Consider the following 18,163-nt stretch of genomic DNA (forward strand, 5'->3'; position numbering starts at 1 on the left):
TCTGCTGGACAGCTTCTCGCAAGTATGAGTTCTTCACACGCCCCGACTAGCCCACCTACCGAGGAGGACACCGCAAGAACCATTGTTTACGATCCAAACGACCCGTTCTGGCGCGATACTGAAGATGATGATGACGACATGGACTTTGTGCCCGCAGAAGAGGGGACCGACGACAATGAGGACGGTGAAGGCGATTTGAGCTTTCATGGTATATTGATCTGCCTTGTATGGCTCATGAACTATTTACTGACATTGTCACAAGATGCTGCCGAACGATTGAGTAACCTCAGCGGAGTGGAGATCGCATTCGAATACACCGACGATAACGACGAAGATGACGACGAAGAAGAGGACGAGGACGAGGATGATGATGACGAGGACGAAGAAGAAGACGAGGACGGGGACGAAGATCCAGACGATCCTCGGCAGCCAGTCATGATTACACGTGAGCAGATAATGCAGTTGCTTGGGCATGCCGGATTAGGGCGGATATTTGCCACCGATTTAATTCCTCGATCCGGGCTTCGGCGACACAGGTTTGACGATGACGAGCAGGAAGATGAAGAGGACAGCAATGCAGGTACCGGCTATGATCCTATTGGTACAAGGTCTTCTGGCAGAAGGCGAGGGCCACGAGGCAGAGACTTGTTTGAAAAGGTGCCCAGTGAAGAAGGCCAGGAACTGATGCAAGGAGGTAATTTCGGAACGAACCCACGACCAGAGGATACTCTCCAGAGGAAAAAGAGGCTAGCATACAACATCATGCGACGTGAGCTAGGCATCGGTGGTGATGGTCGCCAGAAGAATTCCACGAAGCTGTTGAGGCAAGACATGATACCCGAGTCTGTGGCGGACACCATCATACACTACAATGCGCGATGTTATTCGGGACAATTCTCTGACGATGGTAATTTCTTCTTCTCATGCGCTCAGGACTTCAAAGTGCGCATGTACGACACGTCAAATCCATATGACTGGAAGTATTACAAGGCAAGTAACATCCTTGGATTTGAAGCCCTGCAAAACTGACCTGTCGTAGACAGTGAGATATGATGGCGGCCAATGGACTATCACAGATGCTTCATTAAGTCCAGACAACCGTTTCCTGGCATACAGCTCGATTCGAAGTATCGTCGCGCTAGCACACACGGACCCCAGTGACGATTCTGAGCCCCATTACCTCGACTTTTCAGATCTGGGTCGACCGGCCCCGCGTGGATTCCGCGGATACTTTGGTGTAAGATAGTCACACATCCTATTCGACTTAGCAACTGACCGTTCCAGATTTGGTCGATAAGGTTTTCTGGCGATGGACGTGAGATTGTAGCAGGAACAGGAGACAGCTCTGTCTATGTGTATGACATAGAGCGTCGTCAGTCTGTACTGCGCATCCCCGGTCATCAGGACGACGTGAATGCGGTCTGCTTTGGTGACACTAATTCGCCTCATATTCTCTACTCTGGTTCAGACGATACTACACTCAAGGTCTGGGACCGAAGAAGCATGGGCGATGGCCGAGAAGCTGGTGTTTTCCTCGGCCACACCGAGGGACTAACGTATGTCGACAGCAAGGGTGATGGGCGATACGTACTTAGCAACGGCAAGGACCAAACCGCTAAGCTTTGGGATCTGAGGAAAATGATGTCAAAAGAGAAGGCCGATCGCATTGATCCCAACGCATACACCAACCGCTTTGAGTACCGATCCAACGCGTACGACTTCGATGACTACCGCCCACATCCACACGACTGCTCGCTTGTCACCTTCCGAGGGCACAAGGTCTTGAAGACGCTTATCCGATGCCACTTCTCACCACCCGGTAGCACAGACTCGCGATATGTCTACTCCGGCAGCTACGATGGATCGGTCTACATCTGGAACCTGGATGCGACACTTGCTGGAAAAGTCGATGTTCTCAAAGCGACTAGAAACTCAAGGCCACGTGAGACAGATCTTCTCTCTGGCATGTACGATCACTGGGGTAGGAACGAAGGCAGATGGCAGACCTGTGTTCGAGATGCAAGCTGGCATCCCAATGCGCCCATGATTGCTGGTAAGCATCTATATATACTCTATCTCCTCGATTCTTTAGCTGACCGTCGCTAGCGACTTCATGGAATGGCTGGGGCACCTCACAGGGAACTTGCACAGTCCACACATGGAATGACGGCCTTGAAGAAGATGAAGCGGAGCCAAAGATTGGACGGCGGGTTAATCACATGTTGCATCATGACGAGCGGCTCTACAATACCGAGGGCAGGACGAGAAGGCATCCTATGTGGTACGAAGACATGATGAATGAGGAGTGAAAGCTCCTGCATCAGCTGACCCTACCAGACTTCCGATGAACGGGCGAACGTAGGCATTGTATATAGGGATCTAGGAAGGAGTTCGGGAGGTTATTGTATATATGCAGGGGCTTTCGGTTCTGGATCAGTCGACTCTGGCGCACGATTCAGTTTACATCACGTCATATGGTCCGCAAGCTCCATCAACGTGAATGTTGCGCATGCCTAAATTTGGATATAATCAAACTCCCGCTGACCAAACCTCCGTACTATACAGCCATTTTGAGTATGCCATATGTCCTCTATGGAGCCCACAAGGTAAAGGCCGGTCTTTCCACTCCCAATGCCCCTAATACAAGATGATATGATGAACGGACCGGTGTCGTGGTCGAAGATGCAAAGGGAAGAGAATCGATGTGTTGTGGCGTAGTAGCGTCTATGAGCCGCCGACGAGGATGTTGTTTACGGGGATGTGGACCAGCTTGACGACGTAGCCGATGACTCCTGCAAGATGGTCAGTCTGATGGATATGGGGCGTATATGCGACCTGTCACTAACCCATGATCAGGAAACCGATTCCTACTGCTTGCGATATCCTGATGAACTCCTTCTTGTCGGGCTCTGCGGTTGTGTTAGATGCGTCGTCATCGGCTTGGAGAAGCGGTCGTACTGGTGCAGCGGTTCATGAACAGAGTACCCTCCCGGAGGAACTCAGCGGGCATACTGCGCGGAGGTTAGCCATTGCTCTCTCATCGTGCGATTGCCGTCGGGCTTACTCAGCGAATTCCTTGACGTTCTCCATGGCGACTGATACGTGACTGTTGATTTGTGGGGTGAATGGGGTTGTCGTGAGTGAATTGTCGAGTTGAATGTATCGCGGGTTGTCGGAGTAGTCGCGAACTCAGGGTAGCAGCTGCCAAATTACCAGACGGACGCAATCTGGCCTTGCGGAGAAACCCGACAGGGGTAGGTGTTGCGCCAAGCACGCTAAGCGGCGACGCTAACTTCGAGCTATCGCATCCGCGTCGTCGTCTGTCGCTCACCATCACTCGTGCTCGCGCCGACAAGTCGACTCTACCCACTTCCCCAGGTTTGTCACTCAACGCAGTCACTCACTACGCAACAGAGCCGCCCACGAGACACGCGACCGCGACCCGCTTGCTTACGTCGACTCACGCGCAGAGTCAAGGGTTGAAGGGGAACGTGTTTGGCATTTGACTCGAGCTCGTCCTCGTTGCTCTCCATTTCTTCTTATTCCTGGTAGCGCACGATTCAGCGCCGCATCAATTCGAAGGGACATTGTATACAGCAACTTCGCTTCGCGCATACTGTACTGGAAGCTAGCAATAGCAAGCGCAGGAGGCAGGCTGAGGCTTCACACATCTCTCACACCACATCCTGTACCTTTTACATCTCCGCATCTGCCAGGGGCGATCGGACTACCCCGTCTTGCACTGAGCTGTCTTTCTGGACCTTGTCACCACGCGCCGACAGCGGCACTGTACGTATGGCCTTACACTCTACGCTGTTTGTCTCTTCTCTCGCTTTCGCATTGCAACGGACGGCCAACGCATACTTTCTTTTATCACCCCTCTATCTCATCATGCTGATTTGTATGCCAATCACAGAATTGCATGTACTTTGGCTATTGATACTAGCACATCAAGTACCTAAAAGCGAATTAAAGAAAGAATACCGGAACAAACCTCATCGCTTACTGCAGTTGACTTGACATACCACAGCAGACATGGCTGACGACGACAACTTCGATATCGACATCTACGGCGATGACTCCTACCAAGACTCGACCGCGCAGCAAGACACCACCGTAACCGACGCCAACACTCCCAACACAGATGCGAACGCTGCGACATCAAACAACGCACCGGATACCACGAAGGCGGAAAACGGCGATCAAGCGATCAAAGAGTCCACAGAGGACGCAACAAACGGGGATGGCCATCATGACCAGAGCACCCAACAGATAGCATCCACAGGGGGTGCGGCTGGCCTCGACGTTCACAAACAAGCACCTCAGCAACAGGGTACAAAGCGCAAGCAGGGTGAGGACGATGATCGCCCGACTGATCCCGGCGCGACCGCAGCGCTTATGATCAACGACGTAAACTGGTGGATCAGCGAAGAAGACATCCGCGGATGGGCTAATCAGAGTGGTTGCGAAGACGAACTTGTCGAGGTAACCTTCAATGAGCACAAGGTCAACGGCAAGAGCAAAGGGTTAGTCACTCTATGGCTTTGAGGTACACCAGGCTAATCACTCTCGTAGTCAAGTCTTCGCTCTTTTGAACTCACCCCAAGCAGCCACTGCTTTGAAGCACCAGATCGAGAACCTCTTCCGAGACCAAGCCCACACGAAGAAGCCGACCGCCATCTTCAGTCCTCCACACGTCAATCCGTTTAAGACACTACCAAAGGATGTCCCCGCGCGCGACAAGGGTAGGAACGATCGCGCTACTTCCGGCAACTACGGCAACCAAGGTGGATATAACAACAGAGGCGGATACAACAACAACCGTGGCAACTTTAACAGAGGAGGCATGGGCTACCAAAATAACCGTAACTTCTCTCCTGCTGGTGGTAACATGGGCGGCAACATGGGAGGCTACGGGGCTCAAGCACCAATGGGCAACTTCGGCAACCCTATGGGCGGTATGAACAACTTCGGAGGCGGCTTCAACCGCGGTGGTATGATGGGCGGTAATATGCGCGGCGGCATGGGCAATCGTGGTCGTGGTGGCAACATGGGCATGAACCCTATGGGCGGGAACCCCATGGGTGGCATGAACATGCCTATGGGCGGTAACATGATGGGCATGGGAGCCAACATGATGGGTATGGGTGGTGGCAACATGGGCATGATGGGAGGAATGGGTACGTCGAGAAACTTTCATCCTCCGACTAGTGACTTAACCCCCATACTTCTTGGTCCTTCGCTTGGATGATCGCTAACACTGAGACTACAGGAGGTGGCTTCGGCGGCAACCCAGCATTCAACCCAGGGTTCTTCCAAGGCAACCAAGGCGGCAACGATGGCAGCTGGCAGAACCCGCACGGTGCCAAGAGGCCCCGCCCCGAGTAGGGTTCCGAGCGCGAGCGTCTATACCACGTGCCAAGAGAGCTATGCAAGCCGCATCGTGATTCGTCAGAAGACCGGAGAATCTATTATCGCAAGATGCACGAACGCCATTTTGCCGCGAAGGAGTATAAACGCCAACGCGAGTTGAGAGGCCGTCCTTCCGCAGACGACATGTCTGATAAGACCTTGGACAGGATCATATGCGGCGTTTTTCCTTGAAAACGTTTCGTGTCTCATGCGACACAGTGGGTTAATGACCTTCTTGGTATCTGGTCTTTCTCTTCTTTTTCGGCGTTCTTAGGGCGGTCGGGACGTCTTCCAGGAATCAATCTCTTCTTCAATTGTTTTGCTAGTTCTCTCTCTTGTTTCCCCCAATGGCATACTGTACGTTGATGGTACTCGGAGGCCTCCACCTTTTGATACATCGTTGTCTTAGATCTTTTACTGGGGGTCTTGTCTGCCTTTTGAGTATCGGAAATGTCGCGCGTGTATGCACTGATCACACGTATGGTGACTTGAGCACTTTGCACCCGGTCAGCAGCTTTCACGCCGGTTTGGATACGGAATAACTGTATTACTACTTTTGAAGATAAGTGTCTTCGGCGTTCGCATGTGAGCTACTTACCCTGAGGGCAGGAGACCAAACCGTGATCACAGGAGTGCCAAAATCCTTGGTGGAGAAATGTCGCTTCCCAGGCTAATTTGGAGTCAGGCCCGCGCGGACCTCACATGAACCCAGACTGGGGCTTACAATATCGCTAGGACGCGATGTTTCTACCAAACACAGCAACGACCAATGAAATTCTCTCAATCGACCTCGCTATCTCCTTCCAGGCGCCTTCTATGCTTTTGCTTCCGCACTGGAAAACCGGGTAAGAAGGCGGCTTTTCAATATAAGCAAATGAAAGTGGAAGCTTGGTTGTCGCGCTAACCGCAAGCGGCGACAACTTGGGGTAACAACCTCATTAACATGCGAGGCTTGTAGAGAGGTGGCGAGGGGAGTGTGGGTCAGGCTATATGGAAGAAAATGTGAGGTGAGTTAATTGCGCCAAAGAGATGGGACAGAGTGTATATCTTGCACTTATTCCTGGCCTCTCTGAGAAACAGTCGGTCAGAGCTCTCAAGTATCACAATGAGAATCTTTTACGCAAGCGCAGCAGTGCTGCTAAACAGCGCTTTTGCTGTCGCTCAATGTACGTTTCCCCATGGTCTCGACAGCGGAATATTGGCTAACACAAGGCAGCGACGAACGGCACTGGCGTAAAGTGCCCTTCGAGTTCAAAGTTCGCGTCGATCTCAGCCGGTACTTTCTTTGCAAAGCTGAATCCGGGGTGGAATGTTGGCAACACGCTCGATGCCGTGGAGACTGAAGGCAGCTGGAACAACCCACCTGTTGTAGGAAGCACATTCGATGATGCGAAAAGAGCTGGGTTCAAGAGCATTCGAATTCCTATTACCTGGGCGTACCACTTCACCTCTCAATCACCAGACTGGACCGTCGATCCTGTGTGGCTGCAACGCGTATCAGATGTCGTAGACATGGTCACAGACCGCGGATTGTACGCCATTGTCAACGTCCACCACGATTCTTGGACTTGGGCCGACTTGACAGTAGCGAACACGAACGTCACGGCTGTTGAAGAGAGGCTTGGGAAGTTGTGGGAGCAGATTGGCAAAAAGCTTGCTTGCAAGAGCGAGAAGGTTGCTTTCGAGACAATCAACGAAATTCCAGGAACTACGGCTGAGCATGGCGCTGAGGTCAACAGGCTGAACGACATCTTCCTCAAGGCTATCAATGATGCTGGGGGTCACAACCCGAAGCGCGTTGTTACGCTCGTTGGCGCTGGTGAAGATGGAGCGAAAACGTCGCAGTGGTTTAAGAAGCCTGATCCGAAGTTCAAGAATCCTTGGGGCATTCAGTATCACTACTACTCACCTTGTAAGCAGCAACCATCTTACCACACAAGGTATAACGACTAATCATACTGTAGACGACTACGTTTTCCAGGCCTGGGGCAAAACCACGTGGGGCTCTGACGCCGACAAAGCTGCTCTTGAAGCCGACCTCGCCGCCGTCCGTGGAAACTTCACCGATATCCCTCTGGTCATTGGTGAGTGGGCTGTATCACCCGTCGCCACTGAGACTGCAGCGCGCTGGCGATACTTCGATTTCTTCCTCCGCACTGCAGCAAAATACAACACTTCGACCATCCTCTGGGACAACGGAGCCGACTTCCTTGATCGCGCAACGCATGTTTGGCGGGACGAGGTAGCCTTGGATATCTACCGCAACGCAGTAAAAGGCATCCCGAACGCGCTTCCGGAAAGTACCACAGACGGCTCTGCAACGCAGACGAGTTCCGCGTATATCTACCACCGCAAGAATGAGACTGTAGGAGACGCCACGTTGGGCTTCATGTTCAACGGAAACACACTCAGTAAGATTAGCAAAGGAAGCAGACAACTAGCCAAAGGCAAAGACTACACTGTCTCAGGCGAGAAGATCACCTTCACAGCTGCATACCTCAAATCGATCATCACACCTACATCGCCTACCGGCAGCTTAGCAAATTTGACCTTGACCTTCAACCGCGGCGCCGCTCTCCAGGTCAACGTGCTCCAGTACACCACACCAGTCCTATCCAGCAAATCCGGGTCCTTACCAGCAGCCGGTCAGGACCTGCTCATCCCGATTACATGGTCTGGCCAGAACAGGCCCGCGGCTGTCAAAGCTACCAAAGCCGATGGAACGTATCTGGTGGATGACTGGACGCAGTACCTACCTGTGCTACAACAGGGTCGGGCGACGTACGGTAACCATTGGGACTGGACAGCGCAAGGTGTTGTCATCAAGGCAGCGGCTTTGGATGCTGTGAGAGCGGCGGGTCAAGCTACGACGTTCATGATTGAGTTTTATCCCAGGGAACCGGGGAATGCGGTGGAGTACACTGTTACTGTTTGAAAGAAGTACGGGTCAGAACTTGGCGTTTACTGTGACGGGTCATAGTTCAGATAGTGACAAGATTCATGATATGCTGATTCCAACCAACGTTGACTCAATAAATAGTATTACGATTCAAATATATACACTACTCTCTGCAGAGCGAAAGTATGCCAAAAGGACATCGTCACCAAACCTATCCAGCTTAGACGACGGCGCGGGAAACAGGGATGACGATGTCGTCCCGCTTACGGCCGCCACCAATGTCGGTGGTAACCTCGATAGCAGCCTCTCCGTAGACGACAACACCGCTGGGCAGAGTCTCCTGAAGGGTAACGACTACAAGGCAAAAAAAGTTAGTTCGAAGCTATCAGACTGGCATATGGAGATGTAAACGTACGCTTTCCGTCGTAGGTGAAGTCGAATGTCAACTGGTCGCAGCCGTGGAGGTAAGGGTCCTGAGCCTCGACGCAGGTGTTCCTCAGCTCGGCGTACTGGTCGTTTGAGAACTCGGCGTGGAGGTAGATTTGGCCAACGTCGGGTCCGACGGTAATCTCGACGTTCCACTCTCCTTGGTTGTCGCGGGGGAGGACGGCGGCGGAGGCGGTGCTGGCTACGAGAGCGAGGAGGGCGGTGGTGAACTGCATCTTGGTGGTGATGGTGTTGAAAGTCGTGGTTGGTAGATGGGAATATCGGTAGTAGGAGTAGTAGTAGTAGTGGCGAGGAAGTGATGGATGTTGTTGATGATGTCTGTCTAGCTGAGTGGAATACCGAAATTATATACGCAAAGCCGTAGCTGCCGAGTACCACCGAAATGCACGTTGCTCGTGATTACGGAGTACGAGTACGAGAGCTACAGAAAGCATCTATTTTCACGTTGTAATGCGAGGTGTATCCTGGACCTAGCGGTGTGGAGTTGCCTACCTCTTTCGCACTGATCGTCCGTATGTTCCCCATACAGGGCACCGAGGTACTGTAGCCCTGGGTTCTCAATACTCGCGAGCGCACTGGTGTTGCGCTTTCTCCTTTTCGATGCGTTAGCTGACTTATTTTTAGAACGGTACAAGCTCTGGTCTTCTGGTAAGATGGGGCTGACGTCAAAACATCCGACCGTTACCTAGGTATCGACGATACTATATTCTGACGCCCCCAAGAGCCTTTGGAGACCTATTTGATGAATCTGCGCATCGTTCAAGTTTCTTACTGATGATCTTTTGTTTACACATCATGCACATCTCAACGGCATTGTTTTGGTGAGGAAAGAGTCTGGGCTTCTTCACCCACCGGTTGAATCGCCCGTAAGCATGGAAGAGGAAGTGGAGAGGAAAATCTCCGAGCTACAATGCTACTGTGGCGCCGTCAAACCGGAACAAGCTTTTCACGCCGAGAACACGAGCGCCAGTCAGGCACGGCACGATATCGTAGCGTTTGATATGTACGTGCGCTGATAATGACGATGCAGGGCTCACCAAGAGAAGATACCACAACCGACCAGCATTGTGTCAAAATAACCTGGCCGTTGCCGCTGATCCGGGATGCTAGCAGTCGATCACTTCGACTTCATGCGTTCGTGTTGTTACTCTGTTTTTCTTTTTCGAGCATTTATCAGTTGCCTTAAGCAGCCATTGACTCCGCGCAGTAGGAGCCCTGTAATGCGACTATCAGGACGTTTCATCCAAGCCTAACGCGAATCACTCAAATGAATACCCGTTGGACGATTCGTTGATTGGAAGTTCTAAAAAAGGGTCAAATTTGTGGATGGTCGATATTGAACGATATAGGTAGCATCGGAACTGTTCCTTCCAGGGAAATTGTACAACTGTTACGAACTCGTCGCAGCGGATCATTGACGACGTCTTTAGCACTGTGCGTTTGTATTGAAGAGGCATTCGAGTTGATGGTGGTGGTTGAGCAAATCAAAAACTTAGGGGTGTAACCTCATGACGCTACGTCATTGTTACCCGCCTCTTAAGAACAACTAGGCTCGGGGGCTGCCCAATAGCAATATCGCCCACCGACTAATTTGACTGGAGTGTTCCAGCGTGATATCAATCCCATGAGAGAGCGCCATACATGCTACAACCAGCCCCGGGCGAGTAAGTGCTGATGATGGGTGTGTGCAGAGGACATAGACGAAGTGTTGTCAGAGGATGAGAAGAAGACAAGCTATAGCATGAGAACATTGTATTCTGTTATCGTATCGCAGCCTCCCATTCCTTCAGCGCAGATCTTAGTCTTACTTCGACGCCATTCTCATGCCAAAAGTGCCCTCCGCCTGCAACCTCAACACTAGTGAAGCGTGAGTTCGGCTCGGCTTTGAGCTGTTCTGACCAGTCCCGAATTTTCTTTGACGAAGCGAAGATATCCTGATCGCCATAGATTGCTAGGGTCATATGCTTTCCAATCACTTCTTGATACTCGTCTTTAGACCTGCTCCAAAACTTGTGTATAAGGGCCGGTGCGGCAAGTGTAGAGGTTGGCGGTGTCAGCGGCGAGATGAGAAGATAACGGACGTCTGGCATTGTAGGAGTCTTTGTGCTCTTCTTCTCCGGCTGCGGTATCGGTTCGTGGTTTTCGTGTCGTCGCCTGTGACTGAGGCTTCTTAGCCGCGTTCGGATTTCGAGCCGCGAGCCACCCTCAAGACTTCTTCGAACGTCTCTACTACTCCTACGCTTCTCTGTACTTGTCTCTTCTCCACCCATTGTCACTTGGGGTCTCGGTTCGTTCCCCGCTCTGCTTTTCCTCCTAGCTCTGGTTTCATCCCGAGCTAGGTTGATCCATTCCAGATTGCTCTGGTCTGCTAGCTTGCGAGCGCGCAGAACTATCTCGTCTGCCGCAGTACCTGCTATTGGAGTGGAGAACGGTTGTAGTATAGTCGGTATGGGCGGTAGGTGTCTGAGGATGAGGGAGCCATAGGAGTAGCCTCCTAATATGACTATGGGGGATGCATCATCTTGCACCTGTGCCAACTCGTTTTGGTTCGATAGTATCGGAGACTGGTCGGGCACGAAGGTAAGGTCGGAGGTAATGCGCGGTCGGAGGCAGGATATGTAGTGCATGAAGAATGCGGCGAAGGATGTATAGTCGTCTAGTTCGGGTCTTCCAGACCAGCTAGTGCGTCCCTTGGACCCGTGAGCACCTCTAGCATCCGTTAGTCTTGAATCGCTACGGTGAAGTCCTGTTATGATAGTACCTGAAGTTGAATGTGCCCACCATCCACCCAGCATGTAAGAACTCATCCACCACGATACCGACTACCCGATCGTCATAGCTACCGCCCATTGGCGCGTATGGGTGTGCCATGACGATACCCCTCTTCCTCCATTGCGCGATATCGGCCGAGTCTTTCGGCTTGGTCAGGGTATCTGGATGGTATACGCGGCAATCGAGTGTCGTGTCATCGTGTATCGACGGTATCGTGAAGCTGTAATGAGCTTCTGGTGAGCGGCGCATCTTCTGGGCCGAATCGAGACCCAGCTGCAGTGCTCATTGCATCTTCGAAAGGTAATGATGCTAGGCAGTAGCCGATAGGACTATGTGCACAATACAGGATGGTCTTACTACGCGGCTGTGCAAGACCGTGGGGTTGGCTCAGAGTTGCGGAGAGCGTTCCGTTGATCGCGGGCCCGTGCGACGATGTGTCGAGACACGTTGGCACACACACGGCAACGTCCCCAATGCACAACCCTGTATTGCAATCAAAAAGCTAGGTTCATGCTAAAGCCACACTCGGTTCGTCTTCTGCACGGTTTAGGCGTATTCTTGCTGTGTACTCAAGCGTGGACGGCAGCTAGGATAGAGATGACGCGCCGGGCTGTGCACGTCAGCCTTCGCGCAAGCGAGTGAGGGCTGACCTACTTCGACAAGTTCACATTTGTTGGGCTTATGGTAGCGGCTGAAACTCGACCTCTTATAAATGGCTCCTAGGACACCGGCGCACTCACATCGACTGCCTGTCTTCGCAGAAGATTCTCGTAAGAGAGAGACGATGGACGAAACGTCAAGCACGTGTCGACACACTGACGTTCAGGTCTTCGATGCGTTCCGCTGTTGCATGTCTTGCGGCGACCTCGTCCCAGAATCGGCCTCGCTAGCTATTCCAGTATTACCCTTCGAGTACAGGCCGCTCGACTGCGAAGATGAGCAACGCATCCGGCTAGTTCATGTACGCCCCGGTCAAAAGCAGGATGATATCGTCTGCGACCTTGTCCATGTCAGCCTAGCAGCCGCACCCGTTTACGAGGCAGTTTCATATACTTGGGCGACAACAGACGGCGATGCCTCCCTCTCTCAGTTTATAGTCTGTCATGGAAGAAGACTCGCCATCACGAAGAATTGCGAAGCGGCCCTTCGATGCGTTAGAAGACCAAACTTACCCCGCGTACTTTGGATTGATGCTATGTAAGCTCGCCGTGCAGGCTTCATATTGTATGGGGGCTGGCTGCTCACATCACCTATCAGATGTATCGATCAGAAGAGCACGACCGAAAGAAACCACCAGGTCCGATTAATGAACGCTGTCTACTCAAATGCTTCTCAGGTATTGATATACCTAGGGTTTCGTCCCACTGAAGCGAATTCGAGATTCTTGGGTTACCTAGACAAAAGATCTCAAGGCATCATCGCTGATGATCCCCAGATCGACGAGTCACTGATCAAGGAGTTCCTGCAGCACCCATACTTCAACAGGATCTGGGTGTTACAGGAGATATCCCTGGCGAAGCTAGTCACTCTCTATACAGATTATGAGACTATCCATTGGGATGCGCACACTGTTCGGGAGCTCATGCGTCTATGCGACAGGCGTAAACACGATCCTCCAGGCGTTCTACACTGGCTTCCAGCGACTCAACGAGATGAGCACGATTGCCTAGACTTGTTGCATCGCGCCCGTCGTTGTATGGCTACAGACCCGAGAGACAAAGTCTTCGCTCTCTATAGCTTTTTCCCCTTATCCTTTCGTGAGGCTCTTCCAATAGACTATGCCTTGAGTACCAGAGAAACCTATGGGAATATCGCAACTCATTTGATATTCACGACGGGACGGCTAGACGTGTTGAAGCATGTACCTCCTCATCAGCCTCTGGATCTCGACGTTATGCCTAGCTGGGTGCCGGATTGGAACATACGTCAGTTTACTGATACTGAATGGCCAAATTTCACGGGGGCGCAGTCAAAAAAGTTCGCGGTATCCGCCTCCAGTCCGATGTCGATGTCAAGTTCATCAACTGCCGGAATCCAGCCACAAGCTACCCACAAAGCACATGACGATCACCAGACTCAGCTCAGTTCTCGACATGATCCTGTTCTACGGTGCCGGAACCAAAATATTGATCATCACCATCCAACGCTTGAAAAGCTGCACACTATGAAGTTCTCTACGATCCCGTGTTTGCGCGTCCGAGGATGTCTTCTGGACAGGGTTACTAAACCACACCGCAAGATGCCATCTTTGGACGTCGACCAGAGTACAATGATAAGAAGGTTCCGAACTCACGGCATGTCTTTCCTTCATTCAAGAGTGTGTTGCTCCCGTGGCGGCAACGCAGAGGGCATGCCTTCCGACATAAATCCATCTGACGAACAAGTGGGTCGTGAATTGCGGCTGATGATAGGGCTTGTTGAAGTAATGGCAAGCTCTCGTGGGGTGAAGCAGGCTTTTGAAACACAACAATCGCTTGGGTTCGTTCTGCGCGGTCCTATGGATGACTTAACGCAACGCAGACAAGTAAGGAGGGTGGAATCAGGTGACACGATCTGGGCTATAGAAGGACTCGATATTCCCGTCATTTTGCGTCGCAGGACCCAAGAGGGCAAAACAGATTATGTTCTCATACAGCCATGCTATCTTCATAGAGCAGGGCTGGACCAAGATTGTCCTTTATGTGGCTCAGACTCACAACCATGGTTGATGGAGCACGCGACTATCGACATCTGGTAGCGCTGTATCACCTAGAGAGACATCTCAGCTGTATTAAATGTAGGCAGTCCCCTCATTGTCTCATCTCCCCGAATATGACTGACCTACTCAGTTGGACTGTCAAGAGAGGATGCATTGTCGGTGCAAAGGACACAAACGGGTTCAATTGGGCTTTTTCGGTGACTCTCTTCTGGGAACACACAACCATACACTGGTCCACGAGCATGAAAGTACCACTGAGCGGCAGCTCGAGATTATAAATTATCCGCACCCATCCATACCCAAGACAGCATGCCCTGAGCAAAGACAGACACCCAACTACAGCTCTAACAGCCCAATCCCTCACAGTGGCCGAAGCGCACCACTCCGATCTTCAGCCCACCTACCAGCGATGGCCTGTCTCGTACTTTTTCCCCAAAACGCCACCGGCATAGCAACCAACCCACCCACAATCTGGAAAATCATGAGTTCAATACCAACCCACACGTATCCGTGTGACTCTATCCAGGGCACGAGCGCAAAGCTCATGGCCCAACTGAGGAAGTAACAACCTCCAAAAACAACAGCAATAGCGGGGGCAGCCCAGCGTGGAAAAGCTTCGGTAACCCAAAGTGTGTTCGCAATCATCATCGTTATGAAGGAGAAGCCGTTGATACCGTATGCGAAGTAGAAAGCAGACGCTCGCCATTGATACTGTACTGCGACGCCGTAGAGTGAAGAGCTCAGAGCGCCGGTAATGACGGGTAGGATGTAGCTGACGAGGTAGTGCTCGGCTTCTAGGACGCCTTTGTTGCGGCTCGATAGCCGCTTCAGCACCTTGCCGAAGAGGATGGCGAAAATGGGCAAGCCACATAGGGCTCCGACTCCGGATGCGACGTTGACGGTGCCAACAAGACCCGGTGGTATATTGTAAGGCGGTGCGACAAGAACGCGTGCGTACGTTGCGCCGATGAAGATCATGCTTGCCGAGTTGAAGGCAGAGGCAATGAAGACCCAGAAGATGAGTGGGTTGACGGCACAGTAACCCATCTGGATGACGCAACGACCCGCCGAAGCCCATGATGCGAAGGGTGAGCGTGATAGGCCCACCCGATCACGGAAGCCCGCGAATCCAGTGCGCAGCGGGTATTCGGGAAGGTCGCGATAGATCTCGGAATCTTTTTCGCGATCTTCGTAGACTGTCAGCTTTTCGGTGGCACTCTGCAACAGAATGAGCCCGTTGAAAGCTACAGTCGGCCTCTTGAAGTATGTTTCCGGATAGAGGAAGAACGTGACGACGAGTGAGATGACGACGGGGATGGTCCAGTAGTGGTAGAATCGCCGCCAGTTGTTTCCGTGGTCGGCTAAGACAGGTACCAGTGCAACGCCTGAAGTGCCAAAGCATCCTGCCATGCACCACATGAGAGCTACTGCTACCGATCTCTGGTTGATGTATGTGAGGTCAATGACCATTAGAAAGGCCTGACATTGTTAGTAGATGGATTGATAGGGAGATTGCAACCCCACTTACAAGAGACAACGCAAGGCCCTCTGCCAAACCGAGGAAACAGACTGCGGCCACGAGCGAACAGAAACTTTTCGCTTGACCAGCCCATATAATAGCACCCAGCTCGACAAGGGACGCGATCAAGATCGTAGGTCGGCGACCCAACCCGATTGATACTGGCACCCACATCAAGCACCCGATGCCCATGAGCATGGTCGGGCCTGTAACCAACGCCTTGATCTGATAATTTGGTATGTCCTAGATGTAGTATGTGAGCGGTATTCGTCTCAGGTAGCTATAGAATGCAGCTTACCTCATCCTGGAAATCTGCTTGGATACTATCGAGTATGACTGACGCTGCTTGAGCCGCAGTGAGACAGATAATAGAATAGAGAGCTAATGCGAACAGCGCTCCGGCTGTCTTCCACCTGCCCCAGTTCAAAGGATCGGCTTTGGAATTTGATGGCATAGGGAGTTTGAGCGTTCTTCCATCGTTCGTGATGAGGAAAGTGCTGCCGGCGAGGTTGTATGATTCGCGCTTCGATGGGTCTGATGTGCCTGGGGTTGATGACCTAGAGCGGTAGCCCATGATTGAAGGCACGGATGGCCTCTTCCCGGATGCATCTCCAGTGATAGGTGCGTATATAGGGTGTGGTTCTGAGACCGGAGGAGAGTTGAGTGGTGGAGCCAGCTCCACCATCGGGTGCGGATCTTCCAACGAGGAAGAAGACCTCCCGTTGGAGTATGTTTCGGACATCATGATTTCCATGACAAGAGAGGACAAGGAAAGAGTAGCGACACGAGTCACCACACGAGTGGATCGTGAACGGACGGAACAAGGAAACGAAGGAACGACTCTGAAGGATTGGCAACCTGGAAAGCGTGGCGGTCGCTACGATCTATATCCACAAATCTCGAGGCTCGCGCTTTTCGGCGTTGGCGGGTGTGACCGCACTACTGTCGATCCCATCTAGAGTTGAGGCTTGGAAAGAAAGTATAAGCTCCTGTCTCCTCCATCTGAAGCTCGCCAAAGCCACCGCATCACACCGAGCGCAAAGACGAGCAAGGACGCATCGGCATAACTTCAACGCTTCGTGCGCAAGATGCAGATCCTCGTACCGGTTCGAGCAGCGTGCGCGAGCCCGGGAGATGCCTGAAATCGGCCGATTGGTCTGATCGATTATCACGAACCCGGTGGCCTGGGGACTCATGTTGGGCCTCAAACAACAACGTGATTCCCCAAGAGAATGGACAAAGCTACGGCCTATCCGCGGTACCATAGCGTTTCACCTGCCGTGCTGATTCAGGATGAGTGACAGCGGCACTCAACGGCTGCCAGTGCACCGTGTCCGGAGAATGACCGATGACTGCTATTCGCCGTCCATCGACGCGTTTCGGAGCCTCAAGGAAAGGTCTGCGAACAACAATCCCGAGATCTGGGCTAAAACATCGTTATGTTTGATATGTGGCTAGTAAGCGTATATGTGAGTATGCTGATCATGCGAACGACAAGATCATGGCCTGACGGTGTTTACGGATACCGATCGCCCTCGGTGCTATACCTGCGAAGATCCGGGGAAGCGAGCTCCACGTAATCCTTCTCACCGCAACTGCGAAGAACTCGAAACCTATGAAACCAAGAAAAGCTTGTCGATCAAGCATACGTACAACGACCGCATGCGTGCAGCGGAGAATTTCGTAAGATGAGGCTGGAGAACGTTGGAGACTTGGCCAGCTAAGGGGCGCGCTATTGACCAAGGGTTCCACACCACGTGCAATGATCAGCCGAACAGGCGTTTGCAATTTCGACAAGGCGCCCAACTCGATGCTTACGAAATCACGCTGTTCGAGGGCCTCGTAAACCATGCGGAGAGGATGGCGCTGAAACCCAGAGGAAGATCGAACGACATCGCCGGGCAGCGAAACCGTTGGCTAGCGCTAAAGCCCTGGAACATCCCGCAGCCTGCCACATCTGGCACACTCGGAATTTTGAGTAAATGGCCGCCAAGCATCACGACATCTATTCGTCCGGACACTCGCCAAGGCCACCGCGAAGCAGAAGACCCCCCGAACCCCCTTATCCCTAACTTCCATCAACAACATTTACGTTTGGCGTGCCAAATAAGCTCTAGGCTACAAGTACTGCCACCAGACGTGCGCACGCTAGAAACGTTATGTCGGCCCGAGCCCGCCTGTCACAAAAGAATGAAGCTCCCCTCCAGTCGTCTTCAACGGACGCTTGCTGACTACTTACTTACCGAAGAGGCCTAGGGAAGCCAAGGCTATTACTCATCTGCTGTGCTGACTGACTTGAGGCTGGGTCTGTTTGAAATTGCAAAATCGATACCCAACCACCATCGTTGCTAATCATGTCGATCACCACCTGCCTACTTGGGGATCGTACAGAGAGACTACTTGAGCTTGGGACGCT

At 52.2% G+C, this 18,163-nt stretch overlaps 7 protein-coding genes across 7 annotated transcripts; 3 read left to right on the forward strand and 4 right to left on the reverse strand.

Moving 5' to 3' along the window:
- Positions 1–24: 24 nt before the first annotated feature.
- Positions 25–2,309, forward strand: J4E78_008052 (uncharacterized protein; the record flags this gene model as incomplete). Its single annotated transcript, XM_049368654.1, has 5 exons — positions 25–208; positions 263–990; positions 1,040–1,237; positions 1,285–2,053; positions 2,152–2,309. The coding sequence occupies 5 exons, from the start codon at positions 25–27 to the stop codon at positions 2,307–2,309; spliced, it is 2,037 nt and encodes a 678-aa protein (XP_049219619.1).
- A 415-nt stretch (positions 2,310–2,724) lies between these two features.
- On the reverse strand, positions 2,725–3,090 carry J4E78_008053 (uncharacterized protein; the record flags this gene model as incomplete). Its single annotated transcript, XM_049368655.1, has 4 exons — positions 2,725–2,792; positions 2,847–2,909; positions 2,959–3,011; positions 3,065–3,090. 4 exons carry the CDS (start codon positions 3,088–3,090, stop codon positions 2,725–2,727), a joined length of 210 nt encoding a protein of 69 aa, XP_049219620.1.
- A 945-nt stretch (positions 3,091–4,035) lies between these two features.
- J4E78_008054 (uncharacterized protein) lies at positions 4,036–5,388 on the forward strand (the record flags this gene model as incomplete). Its single annotated transcript, XM_049368656.1, has 3 exons — positions 4,036–4,526; positions 4,576–5,180; positions 5,273–5,388. The coding sequence occupies 3 exons, from the start codon at positions 4,036–4,038 to the stop codon at positions 5,386–5,388; spliced, it is 1,212 nt and encodes a 403-aa protein (XP_049219621.1).
- Positions 5,389–6,517: 1,129 nt separating this feature from the next.
- Positions 6,518–8,347, forward strand: J4E78_008055 (uncharacterized protein; the record flags this gene model as incomplete). The annotated part of the gene is made up of 3 exons (XM_049368657.1): positions 6,518–6,578; positions 6,629–7,324; positions 7,377–8,347. The coding sequence occupies 3 exons, from the start codon at positions 6,518–6,520 to the stop codon at positions 8,345–8,347; spliced, it is 1,728 nt and encodes a 575-aa protein (XP_049219622.1).
- A 184-nt stretch (positions 8,348–8,531) lies between these two features.
- J4E78_008056 (uncharacterized protein) lies at positions 8,532–8,973 on the reverse strand (the record flags this gene model as incomplete). The annotated part of the gene is made up of 2 exons (XM_049368658.1): positions 8,532–8,665; positions 8,727–8,973. 2 exons carry the CDS (start codon positions 8,971–8,973, stop codon positions 8,532–8,534), a joined length of 381 nt encoding a protein of 126 aa, XP_049219623.1.
- Positions 8,974–10,518: 1,545 nt separating this feature from the next.
- On the reverse strand, positions 10,519–11,779 carry J4E78_008057 (uncharacterized protein; the record flags this gene model as incomplete). Its single annotated transcript, XM_049368659.1, has 2 exons — positions 10,519–11,467; positions 11,520–11,779. The coding sequence occupies 2 exons, from the start codon at positions 11,777–11,779 to the stop codon at positions 10,519–10,521; spliced, it is 1,209 nt and encodes a 402-aa protein (XP_049219624.1).
- Positions 11,780–14,588: 2,809 nt separating this feature from the next.
- On the reverse strand, positions 14,589–16,501 carry J4E78_008058 (uncharacterized protein; the record flags this gene model as incomplete). Its single annotated transcript, XM_049368660.1, has 3 exons — positions 14,589–15,707; positions 15,757–15,990; positions 16,046–16,501. 3 exons carry the CDS (start codon positions 16,499–16,501, stop codon positions 14,589–14,591), a joined length of 1,809 nt encoding a protein of 602 aa, XP_049219625.1.
- Positions 16,502–18,163: the final 1,662 nt, after the last annotated feature.

This window comes from Alternaria triticimaculans, assembly GCF_023758025.1.
Source record: "Alternaria triticimaculans strain BMP 0046 chromosome Unknown scaffold_13, whole genome shotgun sequence".
Classification (NCBI taxonomy): Eukaryota; Fungi; Ascomycota; class Dothideomycetes; order Pleosporales; family Pleosporaceae; genus Alternaria; species Alternaria triticimaculans.